The sequence below is a fragment of the Vombatus ursinus genome, unplaced genomic scaffold, assembly GCF_900497805.2.
Source record: "Vombatus ursinus unplaced genomic scaffold, bare-nosed wombat genome assembly UNPS02015255.1, whole genome shotgun sequence".
NCBI lineage: Eukaryota > Metazoa > Chordata > Mammalia > Diprotodontia > Vombatidae > Vombatus > Vombatus ursinus.
The window spans coordinates 34,156,969-34,180,699 of record NW_020955033.1 but is presented as its reverse complement, the minus strand read 5'-3'; the positions used below and the strand labels follow the sequence as shown (position 1 = coordinate 34,180,699).

Genomic DNA, 23,731 nt, shown 5'->3' with positions numbered 1-23,731 from the left:
AGATCTTTAAGTCAGATGGAGTTTGGATAAATATAACTAGAAAATTGTGAGCTACAAAAATTCAATTGAAGAAAAAAATAGCAACAAAAATAATAGCTGACATTTATTTTTTATTCATTTATTTTGCTTTATAAACAATCACTTCCATAACCTTTTGAGATAAATTTTTCTCCCCCTCCCTCTCCACCTCCCTACAGCACGCAATTAGATATAAGCTATACATATGCATTCCTATTAAACATATTTTCATATTAGTGATGTTGTAAATAAGAATTAGAACCAACAGGAGGAACCACCAGAAAGAGAAACCAAAACACAACAGAAGAAAAAAATAGCAAATAGTATGCTTCAGTCTGCATTCAAATTTCATAGTTCTTTCTTTGGATGTGGATAGCATTTTCCGTCATGAGGCCTTTGGAGATGTCTTAGATCCTTGCTTTGCTAAGAAAGGCTAAATGTATAAACGTTAGTCTTCACACAGCCTGACTGTTACTGTGTACAGTGTTCTCCTGGTTCTGCTCACTTCACTCAGTGTCAGTCCATACAAGTCTCTCTAGGTTTTTCTGAAGTCTGCTTGCTCATCATTTCTTATGGCACAATAGTATTCCATTACATTCATATACCACAACTTGTTCCGCCATTCCCCAGTCGATGGGCTTCCTCTCAATTTCCAATTCTTTGCCACCACAAAAAGAGCTCAATAGCTAACATTTATATAGTGCTTACTATGTGCCAGGGACTGTGCTAAGGGCTTTATAATTACTGTCTCCTTTGATCCTCACAAAAACCCTGGGAGGTAGGTGCTATTATTATCCCCATTTTACAGATGAGGAAACTGAGGCAAACAAGAGTTAAGTGACTTGTCCAAGGTCACACAGCTAGTAAGGTTAAGTGATTCGTCCAGGGTCATACAACTGGTGACTGCTTGAGGCTATATTTGAATTCAGGTCCCCAAGACTCCAAGCTTGGCAGTCTATCCTCTCATTTTTTTTTTAAATCTACCTCTGGTTTTTGGACAACTTGCTTTTTCTGAGTATATGGGTTTTATTAAGTAAAGTATAAAGTATGCCAGTGCATTGTTACAGCAGATGAATTCTCTGTATGGCAAAAACTTACCTAAATTTAGGTGCCTTCTGTCCACTTCTAGAAGGTAATGCTTACTTTAAGTATCAATGATATGTAGCTACTTTCTCTTCAGAAATTTTTTCCATTTGAGGTTACCCAAATGGCTTTGGAGTCGTTTGTCCATTCATTCAATAAAGTGTTTTTTGTTTGTTTTAAAAAAATTTTAAATTCATCACCTACCGTATGCCAGGCATTGTTGTAGGTATGCCCTGACTGTGGGGAAAGGGACAGAAACTGTGACTTCCCTGCCATAGGGAGCTCCCAGGTTGATGTCTTGATCAATGCAGGTGCAGCACCTTCTTCAAAATTTACAGTCTCAGAGAGTTAACTGTAACTTAAGAGGTTAAGTGACTTGCCACAGAGCCCATACATTGATGTACTATAACTTCTTCAGTCATTCCCCTTCTGATGCTCATTTACTTTCCCTTTTTTTTCCTACAATGGAAAAAAGTGCTGATTAAAATATTTTGGTGTGTGTATGGACTTTTCTTTCTATTGCTGACCTCATTGAGATATATGGTTAACAGCATATTCTCTGCATCAGACATCTGAACCACTTTCTTTGATTCCATATTGATTTTCAGAATAGTTGTACCATTGCTCAGATCCATCAGCAGTTCACTAAAGTTCTCATCTTTTCACAACACTGACTATTCTCATCTTTTGTCCTATTTCTGTTGTGTGGAGAAAATAAATAGTAGCCTGATCTACATTTGACGTTGTAGCTTTCTATAGCCCTTTTGGAGATTCTAGACAGGCTTAAGCTTAATACGTCAAATACAAAAGATTTGGAAGCATACACTGTCAGAAACTTAAAACATGGGACAGTAACTTATAATTCCTATTATGCCCTCCTGGGAATTTGATATTTAAAACATTAAGGCATGAGACACAGTGGAATTGTTGAGTAGACATTTCACTTTCATCTCAACTCTGTGTTGTCTGAAAAACTCCATCAAATTTTGTTTTTTCTGGAAAACCACGCCAAGGATTGGGCTTGTCTTTTTGCTGGTGGTCATCTCCTTTGAGATAGGACATCTTCCACAGTGCACCTGACACTAAATGAAGAACCTAGGAACTCCCATATTCCTACTTTCTCTACTTTCAAAAAGCTCATCTTTAGGATCACTGCTGTTTCCTGTCACTCAGGCATCATCTATACTCAGGGAAAGAGGCTGCCAGGGGCTAGGGGCCAGAAGCCCAGGCTCAGACGTGCCTGAGCAGCACATGTACTCATTGCCACATTTAAACAGTTCACCCCAGATGCCAGGGAATGGGAGGAGGAGCCCTTCTCTCCACTCCCTAAGTCCTAGAGAAAGAATCTCCTATTGCACATTTTAGAAAGAATAGAAGAGAGAAGTCAGAAGCTGCCTTTTTAAATTCTACTCACTGGGTCATTTTTCTGATTAGTCCTATTTGACACAAACTTTGCTTGCTATAGTCATGGGCTCAAAGGGAATTGCTTCATCATCCCAAAGCACATGTCTTTCTGTGGTGACCTAGGTGAATTACTAGAAAAAATCAGGTGGTAACAGCCCCAATGGGGTGTGCTATAGCCTTAGCAGATTAGGGAGAGAGGGGGATTTCCCTCATTATGCAAACATACACATTTCTAGCTTTCTTTTAAATGCTATTAGATGTTAGATTGAGTTCATATGCCTATACAGTTAATTCTCAACTTTTGCAGGGGTAACATTCCTTAAAAAATGCAAATATTGATACATTGAACCTATGGGAAATAAGGGATTAGGTTTCTGTGACCAACAAAAACTAATTATTCCCTAGGGATTGCCAAAAACACCCTTTTCTGCATATAATACTTTATAATGAAATGTTAATTCTGATAATATATACTTTTCCTAAAACAATAACCACAAAATAACCCATAAAATGCAGTACACAAAATAAAATTGGTAACATGCAAAACATTTTTTCTCGCTAGCAATTCTGTAGAATTCTGACCTTTTGTGCCACCATCTCAATAAAAAAAACAAACCATTGATTTCAGACAATATTCACTTTTCATAGTAAATGAAATCTACTGTACCATAAATACTATACAGCAAATAAATTTATTAAAACTGAAACATTTTAAAAATCTGAATCTTACCTTCCATTTTGTCAAATAGCAATGTGAGGGTGCTCTGCTGTATACCATACTGCTGTAAACATCTCTTCCTTGACTACCCTCTGAAAACTCAGAGTGTTAAGTCACGGCTGTCAGAAAACACAGAGACTGGAGAGCTCTCAACATTACCTTAGAGTCACATTATACTTTGGGGACTTAATTATAACACAAAACTTGGGTTGTAAAGGAAGACAATGGAAATGTGCAATGAATGCATGGGGAGCTCTTTACAGTGAATGGTAGGGTCAACGAGAGCTGTGAACAAGACTAATGCCAGCCACTCCACAAACTTGCACACATCTGCCTCTCATTTTTTTCTCTCCTGTGCATAGCCACAAATATGTGTGGTTTCCAACAGAAAGTGAAAATGAGGTTACTAACAAAATCACAGGAATGCCTGAAGTCGCCAAAGATAAACATGCAAACATTGAGTATTGACTGTATGTACAAGACATAGCCTTCATTCTCTAGCTTGGTCTTTGGGGGAACTATTTGTTGAAATTAATATTGGCAGCCACAAATGAGGTGGATGATCTTGGACAATTCTTAAATGAGATGTCTCTGGACCTCATTTTCCTCATCTGTGAAAAGAAGGGGTAAAGCTAGATAATCTAGCAGGTCTCTTAACCTCTCTAAGTGACTTTATATTAAGTCTCTGCTTTTTAGGGATGCCTTTTCTAGTACATGCCTATCCTGGTCTCTTTGAATCACTCGCCTTTCCACTTTATGCTTTAGGAAAATTCACTTCTATCAGAATAAGGCATGAGCATGAAACTCCCTATCAGTTGATTGTGTGATTTATTTCCTGTTCTGGTGAGGAATGTAGTATAGGAAATGTATCACCTAAAATAATCCATTTGGTTATCTGTGAATTTAAAAATCCAGTTAATTGTACAACGTTAATTAAGTTTCTACCTTTATGTTTTGACCAAATACCACTGCCTAATTATTAGTCAATTAATGAATTAGCATGAAAAGTCCTATGTTTCAGTTATTATGGGTATGTGAAAAGATGGACAACCTATGAAATATTATTGTGGAATTCTAATATACTTGTGGAAACATTCTTATTCAATGAAAAACACTTAGAATTGTAATAAAGTTAGAAGATTTTAGTTCCAACAAATAGCTTCAGTTAATATCTAGTCTTCCCAGGATCCTTTCTTGCTTCTTAATTTCCTATTCCCCCTTAACATAGAGGTTTGGATTATTTCAAATAAAGTGCTTATTCTTTATAGCATATTTGTTCAGAATACTACAATGCATTATTACCAAATGCATTGATTGGAGTTAAATTACTTCGATGTATCTTTTTGGATTTGTTTGGGTTTTTTTTTTTTTGAGTTAGTGTTGCATAGAATAAACTTTTGTCTAAGAGCTTCTAAGGTCTTTTCTTTCCTTAAATGAGTTAGAAAACCTGCCATTCCGGATCTGGAAGTTAGAACAGGCATAGGAAAAGATTTAAACACTTATATCTTACCTGACCCTGCTCACCAAGGAAGTTAAAAACTTTGATTGTTACTCCTACTAAAACGCCCCCTTTGTATGGAATGTTTGCCATCTTGCTGAAGTGAATGCTAAGCATTGTGTTGACAGGAAGAATTGGGGAGGGGGGAGTGGAGAGAGTCAAGGAAGATGAACTTCAACTGTAAAGTATATGTGAAGGGTAGAATAATGCCACTTTATTTCTACTTTGTTTCTTCATCCTGAGAGCTCAAAACACGAGGAGAGCATCACGTCACAGAATCTCCACGTCGGAGGGGACCTCAGACGCTGTTTGGTCCAATCCAGATGGTATTTCATTTCTACCTCCTGGCTTTTTTAATCTATCCAGTATATAGATTGTTTGTATGTAGTTTGCATGTTTTCTTCCCCTTGCGTGGAGGACCGTGACCTCTTTGAGAGCTTTGCTTTTCTTTGTATCCCCAGCACTTAGCACAGTACATCGTAGGTGCTCGAATAACTGTTTATTGATTATGACTGTGAATTACATTTATCTTAGTATTATTTGCTTTCTTTTCTTAGAGTGTGGGATGTAAACTTTTGAGTACTCCTTTGGGAAGAGATTGGATAAACATATGTGCCAGATTATGAAATGACACTATAAAAGAGAGAAGTGCTGTTTCACAAAATAAAGTTTAAGCCTTCCTTGGAACAAATCTGCTTATAATGGTAATAGCTAGCTAGTTATTATTATTATTATAATGAGATAATATTTGTAAAGCACTTTATAAACATTAAAGTACTGTTTAAATGTTATTAATATTATTACTATCAATCAACAAACAATTTATTAAGTGCCTACCAGGCACTCTGCTAAAGTACTGGGGATATAAAAATTTAGTACTACTACTACTACTACTATTACTACTACTACGACTACGACTACGATTACTACTACTATTGTTGCTGTTTGGAGTGTTAGGAACCCCGAAATGCAAGTGTACAGGGCGGATCTGCCTCAAAAGAATTCAACCATTCGAGCCTTCTTTCAGTCAGAGTATTGAGGTTTATTGTGTTGCCAACAGAGGCAGACCATATTCTAAGAATCTGTGCAATTTAATAGGGGTAAGATTGGTACTTTTATACTGAAAAAGACTGTGAGAAAATTTGGATGGGATTAAAAAGTGGTAAATAGCCTGAGGTGGTCAGGAGGTAACAGAGAAGTGGTCTAGATGGCATTAAGGAGGTCAAGTATGCTAATTAAGTAGTCAAGGTGGGCTAGGGTGGGCCAGATGCCTTGGGTAGAGGCACCAGTGATCTGGGCTACTAAAATGTATGGGAAAATTCAGGGACTGGGTTGCTTTCAAAGACATGGTCTTTTCCTTTCAGAGGTTCAGATCCCACGATCCCATCACTACTACTACTACTACTACTACTACTACTACTACTACTACTACTACTACTACTACTACTACTACTACTACTACTACTATTACTACTACTCATATCCTAGGAGACCTTTCAACATTCCTAGAGTAAATGTCTATGGGCACGTACAGTGGACACAAAGCAAAATGGGCATGATATTAGAAGGGCATACTATTGAACGTTCTGCTTTTTTATATCAGTCATGTCTGGATATGACTTCCTTCTTCCTCGGTGAACTTCCTTAGTAATAAAGAAAAACAGTTAATCAGAAACAACTAGTAGTTTCTGACGATGTGTACAACATTTGATCAAGTCAGTATAGGGCAGTGGAAAGAGCCACGAGGGACTTTGGGCTCCTTTCTGACACTTATGATCTGTATGATGATGGGCAAAACATTTAGTTTCTCTAAGCCTAAGTTTTCTCATTTGTAATATTGAGATAATAACTTGTAACATTTGTGGGGTGGAGGTTATGGACAAAATTACATTAAGTCATTTACAACCTTAAAGTGCCATATGCAGTTAAAGTATTATTAAAGTCAAAGAAGTTTATTATGATTTTTAAAAACATGTTTACATCATAGAATTGGTGCTTTGAACATTACAATGAATATACATATCTGTTATGTTCCATTCTTCCTGGAAAATTTACCCCCAAAGCATTGAACACTGGTCATGTCTTCCCTTTAACCTATCATATTCTTAATGGAAGGACAATAAATAAATAAGCATTAACTCATGTCTTTTTTATATTCCTTTCATTATATTTGTGGAGTAATATTTGGCTGGGATGATACTAAGTCCTGGGACTTTCCTGAACACTATTCTTTGCTTTCAAAGCATGCCTGAGAGGCTGCTTCTTAGTTGAACAAAATAAAGGGAAGAGGTAGATTATGTGATATCTGATGTATATAATACCTAAATTCTCTAAACTATTGTTAGGGAATTATGAGTGAGGAATAGGGGGAGGGATAAGAGGAGGGAAGTGGGCTGAACAAAAGGAAATTAAATTTGCTAATTTAAAAAAAAACACCTGTAAAAGGAAATTCTTCCTACAGTTGATTTTTCTTTATATTTTGCCAAGATACTTCTTTACAAAACAACTTTTGACATTATGTCAGTTTGCTATTCCAGAGATTCCTTACATACCCCTGACATTCATTATGTTAAGATGGAAAATCCATGTAGCCAAAGTTAATACTGATTGCCTATTTTAGACAAGTACAAGATTTTAAAAGTAAGATGTCAAAAACTTTGCTTGGAAAAGAAAAAAAAACTTCCAAAGCAGCTTTTCTCTCATAAGCAAAAATGCCTGAGATTGTAAACTTACTGAATTTCCCTGACAAGGTGATTCAATGGTTGCTAATAAAGGAAATTATAATTTTTTAGTTAGTATGGTTCAGTCAATATAGTATGTATTTGTAAGTATAAGAGAAATCTATATTTTTTTGAGAAATCTATATTTTTGATGAAAAAAATCTCAAGAAGTGTTCATTAGTTGTGTGTGTGTGTGTTTTTAAAATACTTTTAGCTCAAATTTGGCAGCAACATATAGTTTTATTGTTTATCCTCTGCTTGGTGCTAATTTGTTTGGATGATGTTAAAAAATACTTTCAGAAGCAGAGTTAATAGGGTATTAAAAGTGAATCTGAGAATGCTGACCTACTCAGGGTGTGAAAAAAAATTGCTGAATGAGAAAGAATTTATTTCATGCTTGATCAGGTTGATAACCCTGGCAACTTGCCATTCTACCAACTTGCAAGGTTAAATACCATAATAGAGAAACTATCCCATGGTAATTCCTGAGCAGGGGAGTAAGGCACAGATTAGAAGACAGGCAGATGACTAAGGAATTCTGATATGCATTCTAAATATCTCGTGTGTTAAATGCACTGCTGTGTGATGAAAAGTGCATTTTTATCTAATAATGTAGTTATACCTGCGCAACTGATTCCCATATCTGTCTCTGCCCTTTGATTCAAACTTTTTGTCCTTGGTAAGGTCTCTTTCTATCTGCCCCTCCTCCTCCTTGTGTTTTCCCCTTTCCTCCTACGTGGTTCTCATAGGCAGTTGCCTTCTATTGAAATATTTTAATACTCCTTGAAATGACTATGCAACACAGAGAGCTCACTTTTTCCTCCTCTTTTAAAATTATTGCGTGCTCTCTTTGAAACTCCTCTTCATTATCTCCTGAATGTGAAGGTCACTTCAAGTTCTGACCAGATACAAGGAAAGATGGAAGATATTTTCTGAAAAATACATTGGACGTGATATAGAAATAATTTGTTTACAAGTACTTTTCAATTATTACTTAATCTGAGGATTTAACTTTATTAGGAAAAAAATTTCCTGGAAACTTTTGTGAGGTTAATGGTTCAACTAAATTAAAACTTAGTTGCTGTTTCCCAAACTCTGTACCTTTATGCAGGTTCCTCCTTATGTTAGAAATCCACGCCTTTCTCATTTGTGCCTCTTAGAATCCTAGCATCCTTCAAGGTCAGCCTAAGGCTCTTCTCCTACAAGAAGCCTTTCCTGATTCCCCTTTCCTGCCCTCTCCCGCTTGCATTTATCAATGTGTATACAAGTTGTATCCTCCAGGAAAACCTAAGCTCTTTCATGGCAGAGAACTTTTTCTTCTTTTATTTTTTATTTATTTTTGTATCCTCAGTTCAGTGGTTTTGAGACTGGGGTCCATGAACTTAAAAAGAAAAAAAACTATGTTAATAACTGTATTTCAATATATAATAATATTTCAGTAGTTAGTTTCTTTTGTAATTCTATGTATTCTATTTTAAGCATTTAAAAAAATTCTTCTGAGGAGGATTCCATAAGGTTCACCAGACTGTTAAAAGGGTCCATAGCACAAAAGGTTAAGAACCACTTACTGATCCTAGTACCAGCACATAGTAGAACTACCATAAATTTTGTTGAATCTATTTTCTGAATTTATTTAAAACTTCTTTAAGCATGTTTAGCATATTATGAAAATTGTATTGAGATCATCCAGGAAAGGATAGAATACTGGGTTTGGTGTTGGAGGACCCAGGTTTAAATCTAGCTTCTGTCATTTATTACTAAGGGCATGATGGAGTTCAGATCTGGATCCCAGAAAGGAAAAACCCCTGATTTTCCTACTTGGCTAAATCTCTGGCAATCCCCTGAGGCTATAATCCCATCTACTGGCCTTTCATTGTGGCTACATACAATCTCCCAATTCTCCGTTACCCTTACCTAGCCTAGCCGTCCATGGTTTTACCTCCATATTGCCCGCCCCCCTCAATTCTAGCTAGGCTCCATTCTCCCTTGGCCAAGTGTTCCAGGTACCTGGCATTCTATTACTTCACTGTCCCAGCAAACTCCTTGGCCACTCCCAGATCCCTCCCACAGTCTTTCTGTATATAAGGTCCATCTTGGCTTCCATTAAGGTGCTCAGATTCTTAAAATCTAGTCACAGGCTCAGATTCTTCTAATCTAGCCAATAGCTCACTAACGTTCAGACTCCTTAAGAGTCTGGCCAATAGGATGGATGTTCTAATAAACCTTGTCTTTGGCTGAAAGAAGGTTTTGGGTCTAATTCTTTCAGGCAATACCTGTGTATTGTCATTTAGGGGTTCCAGCACCCCTTAACCCCTAAACCTCAACAGACAATGACTTTGGGTGACTCATTTACCACTAGGACCTTCAGTTTCTTCATCTATAAAATGAAGGGAATTACACAGTCTCTGAGGTCCTTTCTAGTTCTAAATTATAATCTTCAGGCTCCAAGAGAAATCTGAAACATAGATTATTATAACAAAACTACTTCCTTTAATAAGGAGTAAATTTATGGCTCAGTGAAGAGTGCTGGGCCTGGAGTCAAGAAGAGCCAAGTTTAAATTCAGCCTCAGACACTTGATAGCCCTGTGACCCTGAGCAAGTCACTTAACCTTATTTGACTTAATCCGCTGGAGAAAGAAATGGCAAACCACTCCAGTATCTTGGCCAAGAAAATCCTATAATGGGATTACAAACAGTTGAACAGGACTCAATAACAGTAAATGTATGATCCGTATTTTCTGAGGGACCCATAAAGGGATTTGGAAATTAAGAGGCAACACCTGTAAGTAAATCTTTTAAACTCCCTCAAATTCTGCAATTCTACCTGGCCACAGTGGGAGTGGATATGCCTAGCCCTGCCAAGAATTTTTCCAAGGTGACAGTTCTCTAGAGTTGGAGAACAAAAAAAGCGGGAGCATTTGCAAGTTAATCAGTAAAGCACTTTTTTGTTGACACAGTAACTCAAAATGAATTCAATTATTCAAATTGCTAGGTTTCTCTTCTGCCTCAGGAGCTTGACTATTACTTAGCCTTGTTACTACTGAATACCACAGTCATTTTCATCCCTGATTTCATACTCCCTGCAGCCTCATCCCCAAAATACGCATTTTAAGGTCCACAGTGCAGCACTCACAGTGAAGCGCATTTTAACTTTTTGAAAAATGTTGTCATTAAAGTTTTTAAAGTGGTGCTAAGAACTAAATCTTAGATTCAAAACTGTTCCAGTAGGAAGAAATAAATAGGAATCCTTAAATTAATGAATAAGTGAAACCCATCCTCAGATACTTAATAGCTGTGTAACCCTGGGCAAGTCACTTAACCTCTGCCTAGATTTCCTTATCTGTATAATGGATATAATAAAGGCACCTACCTTCCAGAATAATTGTAAGGATTAAACGATATAATATTTTTAAAGCACTTGCAAATTTTAAAGTGCTCTATAAATGACAAACTGAATAATTAATAATCACGGAGGCCACACTTTTATGCTTTTACTAGATCACAGGCCAAGAATCTTCATAGAAATTGATGACATTAGGAAGAACAGCGTGAAGAATAACATAAAAAATGGTCAAGTTTTAGGGCATTATTATTATTGCTTTCAATGATTTGAGTGACTCCTCAAAAAGTTGCATTTACTAAATTATTACTCTTCTTCCATTTTAAAAAGAAAAATAGTAGTCCTTTTAAAGAAATTTGATGTGAAAATTCATGTGTAGTTGAACTAAATTAAAATCATAACAGTTGGGAAATGATCATGGACCTATGATTTAGTTGGTATGGAAACCTTTTTCATAAATATAGATTATAACCCATCTTTGGCTTCTGGTTTTCTGAATTTCAGAGAAGTTAAATGACTTGCACATGGTCACACAGCTATTAAATGTTGGGGGAAGGGGATTGAAAACAGGTATTCCTGACTCCAAATTGAGGACTTGAGCACCCGTGTACGTATGAGGCTTTAGTTCAGCCTTCCTCAACAACTTTAGCTTATTCTGTGCTTTCACATTCTTTGCCATTATTCATATGCTTTCATTGGATTATAGAATTGGAAGGGATCTTAGCCTGATTTTACATGAGGAAACTGAGTCCCAGAGAACTTGAGACTTGTCCAATATCACACAGGCAATAAAAAAGTGATAGGGCCAGGATTCTAAGTCCAGTGAAATTTGGCAGTCATAAGCTATGATGTGTTAGAACAGATCTTTGATTCATGTTTCAGATGTAAAAGCTAAGCAAGATTTCTAGAGTATAATCCTAATTTATAGATTATTCTTTCAACAAATAGAATTCAAGTCAGCTAATGTTTAATAAGCATCTGCTGTGCTAGGTAATTCATAGTTCATGCATTTAACAAATGCTTAGGATGGAACAGATAATAATGTGGTAACAGTAAACTCAGGGTGGGATTTTGCCATTCAATAACCCGAGTTCCACCCTGTCTCTGCTGCTTAATTCCTGTGTGATCAAAGGAAAGCCACTGTTTCCTTATCTGTAAAATCAAGATAATAAAACTTGTGCAACTTGCCTTCAAGTATGAGGAAACCACTTTTTAGACTTAAAGTGCTAAAAAAAATTTTTTTTTAAAAAAGGAGTTTTTTTGTACTTTCTTTAGGGTGTGGTGAGAAGAGAGGGAGGGGAAAAAGTGCAAATCAGAGAGCAAAGAAAAACTTAAGGAAGCACAGAAAACAATTTGTAATATTTATTACATAGTTTTAAAAAAAAGTAAACAGTCTGTAATGGAGATTCATGGTTTTATATTGAATCCTCTCTATTCTGCTGTGTTCATGGAAATGTTTTTTTTTCTTTTCTTGTTTTTTGTTTAAGTTTAAAATGAATAAAATAATTTTTTACAAACGAGTTTGCCTAGAGTAAATAAATGTTTTTTGAATGAATAACTGCTTAAGTTGCATTTCCTAAGCATGTAAACTGGATGGAGATATGTGTGTGTGTGTATGTAATGTTATGTTATGTTATATTATATTTTAGGGCAGAATCTTAGTCAGTTTAATGGGAAATTTTTCAAGTAATAATTTTGTGAGGTTGAAAATGCTGAATGAAGAGTGAATAATAATATTATGTAATTGTATTATGTGAAAATATAAATATAACAGATCTTGCATATTTTTTAAAAATCAAGATTATTAATTCCTTCTAAGTTGTTGAATTTGTTGTTTTAATGTTATAAATTTTGTTTGATTAGAAATATTTAAAAGAAACAGTATGGTTTAAATGTTACCTCTTTTCCCCTCCCCAAAGTTTCTTCTCTGTGAAATAAAATACTATCCATTCTTTCCTAGATCTTCTGCAGAGATTTATTCCCAAGAAAAGGAAATCCAAACAATCAAATTAAAACTACCTCTCAACCATATCCAGATAGAAAATCTCTTCATCATATGCTCAGTTGTTTTTAGATCTGAGTGGAATCTTCCATATAACATCCTGTTTTACTAAGAAATTCTAAAGCCCACAGGAGGAGTTACTATTCTCAAAATAGTAGAGGAGGTTGAGCCTTGTTTTCCAAATAGCTGGAGATGTATTAATCATAGCTGATTAAGAATAAAATCAATTATAACAAAAGAACTATGAAAAGCAAATGTTTAATATTGAATTTAAGAATATTTTACATTCGGATTGTTGCATTTTGAATTTTTTTTAACTCTAAATCTAGTTCCATTCAACAAACATTTGTTTAGAGGAGAGGGAATGAGGCAGGGGGGAATAGAGGAGAGAGAGAGAGAGAGAGAGAGAGAGAGAATATCAGTAGTTCATGATGATAAACACATATTAGGGAGAACATGAAGAACGCAGAATGGATACTTTGTTGATGATTATGGTGTTTGGATTTTAAAAGTGAAGATAAATTTTGGGTCATTTGAAACAGACAAAATGTAATTTTGATTGATCCACAAAAAGAAAAGAGACACTCCTGTCCTGTTGGTTTCAAATGCCGTGTCTTAGTTATCCCACATCTCTTGACTTTCAGGCTTATTTCCCGCCATCCTGAATCTTGCCAGCAACGCTCACATCAGCACCAATGCCACCTGTGGTGAGAAGGGTCCAGAAATGTTCTGCAAACTGGTGGAGCATGTACCAGGACGACCAGTCAAAAATGCTCAGTGCAGAATTTGTGACTGTAACAGTGCTAGTCCAAAAGGCAAGTGTGTTTCTTCTGATGTTTATTGAATTCCCAAAGACTTTTTACTAGGAGGTTTAAATTATTGTCTTCACTTTCCCTAATGTTAATTTCTACTAGCATTGTGTGATTCACATCAGACTGCCATTTTTTAAAAGTTGTAATTATTAGAGGAATTTATATGAAGAATTGAATAGTCATGTGCACGCTTAATTTTTTTTAAACAGAACGTCACCCAATCTCAAATGCCATAGATGGTACTAATAATTGGTGGCAGAGTCCAAGCATTCAAAATGGGAGAAAATACCACTGGGTGACAATCACTCTGGACCTAAGACAGGTAAGTAAAGCAAGAGACATTAATGAATATACCTCTGTCTCAGGTCTCTATTCTTTCTACTGCATTTGAAGGAAAACTGCTCACTTTGTCTTATTTTTACATTCCAATACCATTGCTTTGCCATTAGTCACTTAATATATGAAAATAATATAAATTTCCAATCTCTTTGGAGCCACATAACTATTTCTGAAGAATTATGATTATGTATTTTGAGATTCTTCGAAGAACCATTTGTTAAAAAGTGTTGAGTTAAAAAGACTTGGGTTCAGAATTTGATTCTGTTACTTTTTTACCTTTGTGACCTTAGACAAGCCACCCAGTCTTTGGCAAAGAATCTTTTGCCTCAGTTTCTTCATCTGTAACATGAGGGGTTGGACTCATTCAGTAGTGTCAAACCCAAGGATCTTGCCTATTGACTTAGAAAACCACAAATTAACATTATCTGTGTTGTTTTTTTTTTATTTTGTTAAACACGTCCCAATTACATTTTAATCTGTTTTAGATGCACTAGGGAGTTGTTTTGACATCTCTGGACTAGATAACCTCTAAAGTACCTTTGAGCTCTAAATTTTGTTACTATAGCAATAGTCATATAGCACACCCAGTGTTGCATATTTTTCTACTTCTTTACCTTTGCTCATATCATCCCTTAGGTTTCTTCATCCGTTAAATTCCTCTAAACTTTTAAAATCCAACTCAGAGTCTACCTCCTACATGAAACCTTCCCTAATACTCCTTGTGCTAAGTGGATAGAGTGCTGGACCTGGATTCAGGAAGACCTGAGCTCAAATCCCACTTTAGACTTTTACTAGCTGTGTGACCATGGGCAAGTCATTTAACCTCTGTCTGTCTTGGTTTCTTCATCTGTAAAATGGAGTAATAATTGGATCTACCTTTCAGGGTAGGGAAGATTAAATGAGATCTTTATAAAGAGCTTTGCAAACTTTAAAGCATTATCTCAATGGTGATGAGGTTGAGATGATAATGCAATCCTAGCTTCCCTCTTCTCTCCTGTACTTTACAAAATGCCATGTCTTCTTAATGCAACTATCACGTATAATTTTAAGATAATTATATTCATATTATAATTCCCTCCTAGAATATCAGCTCTACCAGGACAGGGACCATGTCAAAGACCATCAGGATCTCATGCCTTTATCCTACTTTTCCCCCAAAGATATAGATCATGCTAAGTAGCAATGGAGAGTAGCATGACGCGGAGAATTTTGAACCAGAAGGGACCTCAGGGTCCCAGGGACCCATTAGGTCATTTAAATGGTAACTATACTATGTAGTTTAGACTCGATTGGTAACAATATAATTTAATCCAGTGTTTTAATACTGGTTTAAAATTCATGTTTCTGCATTATTTTATGTTATTTGGAACTAATAGACAGTGATACTAATAATGACTGCATTAAATCCCAGGGACAGAGCTGGGATTTAAACTTAGGTCTTCTGACCACATAATCAAACCACAGAAACCTGATAATCCTTTGAGGTGGAAAAAAAGAAGAGAGATGGAATCAGAAGGGAAGGGAGAGTAGGAAGAGTGGGAGGTGGCATTCTAGAACTAATTTTATTTTTTCAGAAGATGTAAAATGAAAAAGAGTTGGAATACCACTCCACTTTAACCAGCTGGACCTACAGATCTCATGTATGTTAAAACTACTCAAAATATCCTATTTTTGAATACATTTAAATCCATTGAGCAAACCACAATGGTTCTTCATAGAGTTAAAATCTCCCCATGGGATTAAAATGGGGATCTTTATCACAAAAACAAAAAAGTGTCTTTGAAAACTATAATGGCTTTAATGAAGAATAGTTGAAATTCTTTGCATAAGTAGTAGCTTAAACATGTATAGAGGCTTTAGAAGACAGATAATAGTCTGTTGTATATATCCACGAATGAGATTCCTTTGATCTCTAATAATTATTTTGAATAATGTAGTAAAGTGTATTAACTACAGGGATCTGTTTGCAAATTTGGGTTCTCAGAGTACTGTGTAACTAAAATATCACTTATTCTTAGCAATAAATTTTTGAGTTAATATCTTAGACCTCAGTGTTTTCAAACCCTTTTTAGAAGGAGAGAAAATTTCTGTTTCTTTGCCTTGGGCTTTGTTCTTATCTCACTCAAAAGAGCAGGGAAGAATGCTTCTCCAGTAGAATTTATTTTTTTTCCATGACCCTCTCATTTATTTTACTCTTCCAAGGGGCAAATGAAGTAGTATAACCAGCTTCATCCATCAGTAACTTGATATTATCTGAATTGGTCTATGTAAACAATCAGGTATTTTAAATTCAGTCTCTCCTAAGAAGTTTTAAGTCATTCTTATATTTGAAAAAAAATAAGAGATTAAAATTTTCATTGCTCTGTAACATCATAAAAAGAATTTTTTTTCCTTTTAGGTTTTGACTCAGTCTGGGTAATCCTAGAAAGAAAACCTGATTTTAAGATTTGTCAGAAACAACAAAAAATAATTTGTTTAATTAAAATTTTAAAAGTAAATATAAACACATATATTACCACTTTTGACATTCCTCCTTCCTTCTCAATAATGATAGAATCCTAGATTTATTATCCTGAGGTAGGATATGAATTCAGTCTTCCTGACTCCAGGTCCAACATCATTCTATCCTTTATGCCATCTAGCTTCTTCTTGGCTCAAATGGCATTTTGTTTTACAACTTGAATGCACCTCATGACATATTATGTCTCCCCTGACATATCCACTCCGTACTGGAATGTGAGCTCTTTGAGGGCAAGCACTATAGTTGCTTTAAACTTTCAGCACTTAGGACAGTGGACATTCAAATGCTTACTATATTATGTAGTTAAAACTCGGTTCGCAACAATATAATTTAATCCAATGTTTTAATACTGGTTTAGAACTCATGTCTCTGCATTATTTTATGTTATTTGGAACGAATAGACAGTGATACTAATAATAACTGCATTACCTGATTATCAGATGATAAATTATGGGATATATAAGGTTTAGGGACAATTCTTTCCTTTGATTATCCCTTATGTCAGGAATATCTGAAGAAAGAGCTGTGGAGGAGATATTTTCATTTTTTCTTCTTCAAAATATTGCTTGGTGGGACAAACAGCAAATCATAGACTTCTCCTATCTGATTCTGACTATTATGAAATTGAGTAAATATTTATGCAGCACATCTGATGTGCCTGGGAGTTAGTATGGTTGCATACACTTAAAAACTGAGGCTGTGGCTTAATTTATGGGTCAATTTGAATAACAGGAAAATGTCATTGTGGGTGGTCTATAGAGCAAATGGCATGTATCAGATATTTTTCAAGAACTGCTAGCCCTCATTCTTATCCTTGGTGGCCCTTGGTAACAACCTGAAATTTCAAATGAATACTGCTGAGAGAGAGTTTTTATTGTATTGTATTTTCAAGAAGTGCCTTTCATTTATTGGCTATGGAGCTCCTTCTGGGTATCTTCAATTAATTCCCTAAGATACTTCTACCATGGCAATGTCTCTTGAAGAGGGAATGCAGTACAAAAAACCTAATTTAACCGTGTTAGAGTTGGATTGTAAATGGGAGAATGGGAGTTAAAAGATATCAGTAACATGGGAGGGAGGGCAATATATTGGGAAGAACATTGGATCAGGAGTGAGAGGTCTGGAGTTCAAATCGTACCTCTAACAATTACTACCTGTGTTAAGTGAAATTACTACCTTTCTGAACCTCAGTTTCTTTATCTTTTAAAATTAAAGGGTTCAACTAAATGACCTGAGAGCTCTTCTAATGCTAAGTCTGTGAGCCTGTGGAGGCAAAGTTGAGTGACTTAGAGAACTGAGCTAGAATTCTCAGACATTTAACAATACAGACAAGATTTCTCAAGGAATTTTATATTCCTAAATTGGGATAGTCAGTCCTGAAGGAATAGGGAAAAATTATAGTTAACTGACTGGCCATTGTATTTATTCCTCTTTTGTCCCCACCCCACCCCTATCCCCAACATTCACATTTACTATTCGGTAACCCATCTCAGTCCTTTCTTCATTTTAAGGAATGTTCATTCTTCCATTGTTGTTCACCTCCTCTCCCCCTCCCCCACTTTTCCTCCAACATCATATGGCCAGCTGGCCTCCTTTGTCTCAGAAGTGGTGATGCTGTTTTTCATACTCAATTCTTATTTTTTATTCCCCTCTCCCTTTCTCCCTAGATCCTAATCAATGCGCTCTCACTCCCTCTCTCTCTCTCTTTCTTTCTCTCTCTCTCTTTGTCTCTCTCTCTCTCCCTCTCTCTCTCTCTCTTTGAATAAAGGTGGGTAGAGTGCATGACCTATGAACTATCCCAGGCACCTCTTAGGACCTTAAGACCCATTGAAGGAAATGCTAATCATGATCTTTAGAGGAATCTGATAAAAATTTCCACAGATTTTAACAAAGAGCGGTCACCTGAAACTGATGGAAGTGTCTAGGTTTTTATATTGTTTTTCTTTTTAAAAAATTATCAATCTCTTCATGTGTAGGTTATTGATTAAATGCCATAAATAGCTATCAGTTTTTTAATTGGTTCCTATCAATCACCTCTTGACAGATGGCTTTATTTTGAGCATTTCCTAGAAAAGGAGTATTTCTAGGCTTACTCACATTCAGAACTCATGATCTCACATCATTCTCCTCTGCCTGCCATTTGTAGTTTATCTGTTGCTGATATTATGATGTACTTTTTCACTCCTTTAATCCTCCATATTCATCTTTTTGCTGTCAAGGTTGCCTCCAAACTGGATACTTTCTCATAAAGCCTGGGCACAACTTCGAGGTTTTCTTGTTGCTTTTGCTATAGTTAGTAGAGTTGGGTGCTGTCCAAGATATGGTTCTTTGCCAAGAAACTGAAAATTGAATCAATGTTGTGTCTTAACCCTCTAAAATGTTAAATCTGACTCAGAACTTTATTGCCTGTAGTTAGAGGTGTGAATCAGAGTTGGTACTGGTATTTTAGAAGATGAAGTATTTTCTGTAAAATTGTAATTATTTACAATGTTATATAAAACAAAGCTGCAGTTTGAATCTATGCTTTGTGCTCTATGTAGGTTTAATTAGGAAGCAGCACTTTGTTATGGGAGCATAATCATAGAAGGTTCTTTGTTCCATGTGAACCTTGGAACAAGAGTTGCTTGTCTGCAAAGTTTTGCAGTATATGGATTGTAAAGCCTCCTTAATTCGGACTTCTAGTTCAGAATGTGATTATCCAAAGTGATAGATTAAGTACATTCTCTATGTAGAAGGGTTTATTTCCTAAATTAAAATGGAAAGAAAGCAATCGGCTAAATTTAACTTGGGAGCAAACTTTAAGGATGGTAAGCCATTAATTCATATAAAGAGATGCTTCTAATTACAAATGAGCTCATTAAAGGGATTTGGCAGAATCTTTTAGAAACTGTTAGGAATTAGTTGAAGTAAATATATAAATGCAAACATAATAAGCTTGCATTTCTTAAATGTTCTATTCAGTCTTTTCTTTAATTTAGAATTTCCTTGATCAGTTTCACGTACTGTGAGAGTATGTTTAATTTGCTTGGTAAAATGAACAAACTAGAAGAAGCCTTTAGCTTTTGGTATTTAAATAATGATTTGGAAGTGCCATTTGTTATGTCTAATCCTTGACCTTCAAAAATAAACTAGAGAAACTATCTTCTGACTTCCAAATGTTTTTCTTTGTTGTCTCTAGTTTTCACAGAAACCTCTCTTCCATGGTTTCTCTACCTTTGGGCACAGAGACTTGAAACGATCTTCTCTTGAGATAAAATTTTGCTTTATTTTCCAAGTTTTTGTGAAACTAACAACTGTTAAGGCTATAAAATGCAAAAGCGAGTCAAAATCGTAGCTTTTGAATTGCTCAATGTTTGTACTTAGCAAGTATGAACAAGTAGACATAATTGAAGCCAGCCAAAAAGATTTAGGTGGGCTCCCTCCCCCTCAACCTTAAGAAGTTTTTTTTTTTTTAATTTTAAGTTCATTATGAGCATGTTGGTCATTATTTGGAAATATTTAGAATTTGATCTCTCAACTATGTTAAATTGATTTCACATGAATAATCATATTTGTCTTAAAATAATGTACGTAAAGGCAAGGCAATGCACGGTAGTGGAAAGGGGGAGGGGGCTGGGTACGATGAAGTCAAACTTCTCCTGTACTGCTTAGCTAGCTGTGTGATCATGCAAGAACTCCATTAACATCCCTGAACCTCAGGTTTTTCATCTGTAAAATTGGGCTCATAGTGTCTATCTCCCGGTGTTGTGAAGATCAAATGAGATAATATATATCAAGCTTTTTTCAAACTTTAAGATTCTGTGTAAATCACAACTATTCACAAGCTCACTTTATACTGTTTTTATCATTGTAACACTAAAAGGATAAAATATCAGTTTTATATCTACTTCCTAGTCATAAATTAACAAAGTCTTTGAAGCATAGAAAATTCTTTATTAGCTCTGCTTCCTTTTCCTTCTTTATTCATTCCCCCTTTCCTCCCTTACACTTGCTCCTCATCACCAACTCTCAGAATAATTTTTTTTTCCTTCAAGGCATAAGTGAGGTACCATTTCCTGCTGGAAACCTTCCCCAATTCCCCCAAATTATGGATGGTCTCTCTCCCACCTCAAATTATTTTGTATTTATTTCTCTGTGTACACATTGTACACCCATCATCACCACCATCACTCTGCTCTCCCTATCTAGTAAAAAGTAGGCTCCTTTTATCCAGGGAATATTTTGCTTTTGGCTTTGTGTAATCTCTGCCCTTATGACTCTTAAAATGTGGTAACCAGTTCATTTGTTTAATTGAATTGAGCATGAATAAAATGGATGTAATCTGGGAATTTAGAAGAGTCCTTTTTTAAAAAACTTTTTTTTAACTAAATTTATATTGTCATAGGACAAAGAATACTTGACTTATTTATTTTCAGGTTAAAAATAATAGCATGACTTTGGGGCTATGTAGTTGGCATTTGGGATTAATATTCTGTTATATATCATAAGGCGATATTAAGAAAGATAAGGCTCTGTTGGGAAAAGTATAACTTTAAAAGTATATGGAAGCCTTGGATAACTTATGGAAAATAAAAGAATTATAAACTGGAAAATAGCAAATGGCCCAATTTTCAAAAAAATGTAGAGAGGGGACTCTGCAAACTAGGCAACAATGAGTATGACTTCTATTCCTTGCAATATTCCAGAACATTATTAAAGGGACACTTTGTAAACATTTAGAAAAAGGAATGATCACTGAAAGTTAGCATGACTTCATCAAATGAGGTTATGGCAAACTGATATTATTTCCCTTTTTTTTTTTTTTTGGACAGGTTAATTTGAGAGATAGGTCAGCTAGGTGGTACAGTGCATAGAGTGCCAGGCCTGGAGTCAGGAGAATCTGAGTTCAAATCTGTCCTCAGACATTTACTAGCCATGTGGCCTTGGGCAAGTCATTTAAGCCTGTTTGCCTCAGTTTTCTCATCTGTAAAATGATCTAGAGAAAGAAATAGCAAACCACTCTAGTATCTTTGCCAAGAAAACCTCAAATGGGGTCAGGAAGAGTTGGACCCAACTAATCGATTAAACAACAACAAAAATATGAGAGGTAGACCAGAATTACATTACATCAGAATGGTATGGATAGAACACATCAAGGTTTCAGTGAAGGTTTTGACTTAATTTTGAATCCTGAACTTTTGTACAAGACGGAGATGTGAGCTAGGTGATGGTGTAGTTGGGTGACTTTGGAACTGTTTGAGTGACCAAAATCATCATTGTCAATGTCAGCCTGGGGGAAACTTTTTTAATAGGGTGCCCCAGGGATCTGTCCTTGACTTTGTGCTAGTCAACATTTTTATTAGTGACTTGGAAAAAGGCCTAAATGGTAATAGTTGTCAAATTTGAGGAAGACAGGAAACTGGAAGGACAGCTAACATGTTAGATCATAGGATAGTAGATCTAGAGTGGAAAACACTCTTCAGAGGGCTATGCAGTCCAAATCCCTAATTATGCTAATAAGGAAAACTGAGGCCCAGGGACAGTGTGACTTGCCTAGGGTCATACTAAGTGTTGGAGATGAGATTTGAACCAAGGCATTCTCACTGCAAAGCCAGAACTCTGTCCATGGAATACAAAAAGCTTCAGCATGCTAGAATGATGGACCAAATTAAACAAGATAAAATTTGATAATGATAAATACTAAGTTCTATGCTTTCAAATACTCTGTTTTAGAAGTACAGGATTTGACCACCATGGCTAGACAACCATCTCCTCTGTTAAGAAGATGTGAGGGTTTTTAGTGTAGTACAAGCCAAATGTAAGTCAAGTATGGCATGGTAGCAGCCTAAATAGCTAATGCTATGCTAACCTGCATTGATAGGCATAAATAATGTTAGAATGAGGAAAGCTATAGGCCTTTTGCACCTTTGCCCTGCTTGGATTGTATCTTCTCTGGAAGCAAAGCATATTTTAGGAAGGACATTGATAAGACTGGAGCATATCTTGAGGAGGACAACTGGAATGGTGACAAAGAATGGAGCTAGCACCCGGGAAGATCAGGTGAAGAAACTGGAGATGGGAAGTCAGATGAAGATAAGACTAAAATGGTAGACCTGATAGCTGTTTGCAAGCATGTTGAGAACTAGACTGGGTTTGTTTTGCCTGACTCCAGGAAGCAGAATAAGGAACAATGTAGAAGTTGTACAAGGAGCAGATTTGGACTTATAAGGAGAGATTTCATAATCATTAGAATTGTCCAAAAGTGGAATGCCTTGGTAGATTCCCCCTCACTAAAGGTCTTCAAGTGGAAGCAGGATGACCATTTTTTCAGTGATATCACAGAGGGAATTCTTGTTAGAGTTTGGAGATGTTCTCTGAAGTCCTATCCACCTCTGAGATTTTGTGATGCTTTGATAAGGGCTCTGAACCCTTTCCCAAATGATTGTCATTGGAAATGTCCATATAATGCCAGGGGAGTGCACTATCTTTAGAAGACATTTTTCTTTGAATTTACACATGTGCCCCCCACACCAAGTTATATGGAATTATGAATTAGTTTTGTGTTTTCCTGACATGATGATGTCGCATCCCCAGAAGTCTGCCTTTTAAGAAGGCAAGTGTTGAATAGGGCCTAGTCTTGACCATTTAGTACTTTCTGTTTGATGGTTTGATATGGTACCTTTCAGATGGTATTGGTTTTTTCTCCCTAAGAGTTTTGTGAATAGAAGGGAGAAAAAAGCCTTTTTGGGGCTGAAGAGGATGCCATTCTCTTACTTTTAGGGACTAGGTAAGGCAAAGTTATGAAGTAGTACTATTAGAAAGGTTTGGTATGCCTTCTGCTTCCTTCTCCTCTTATCTACTCTGGTTCGTCCTTTGAACATCCATTCTTCTCACTGTAAAGTTGCCCGGTGCCCCCACATAGTTAAGTGATGAATCATGAGAAAAGTGAACTTATCACTGAATTTACACTAAGATGTTAGTGACCAGTAGTGGCTTAACAAATTAACTTATTTTGGGCTAACTGTTCTCTTTGTTTCTCTTATATTTTTCTCTTCCCTTTTCTCTTTCTACTCCATCTCTTGACTTCCTGCCTTTTCGCTGGCTGTCATCCCTATCCCTGTAATGTTCTTCTTCCTCATCTCTGCCTCCTGATTTCCCTGACCCCCTTCAAATCCCAGCCAAAATTACACCTTTACACCCTTAATGCTAGTCTTCTTTCTGTTGATTACCTCCAATTTATTCTTTGTCTGTCTGTCTATCTATCTATCTATCTATCTATCTATCTATCTATCTATCT

At 36.0% G+C, this 23,731-nt stretch overlaps 1 protein-coding gene across 1 annotated transcript in view; it reads left to right on the top strand.

Moving 5' to 3' along the window:
- The window catches only part of LOC114031685 (laminin subunit alpha-1-like), a 195,071-nt gene that overhangs the window by 25,371 nt on the left and 145,969 nt on the right, over positions 1 to 23,731 (top strand). Inside the window, exons 2-3 of the mRNA XM_027846837.1 lie at positions 13,428 to 13,598; positions 13,805 to 13,917. Coding sequence (XP_027702638.1) covers positions 13,428 to 13,598; positions 13,805 to 13,917 — 284 coding nt within the window. The remainder of the gene's footprint in view (positions 1 to 13,427; positions 13,599 to 13,804; positions 13,918 to 23,731) is intronic.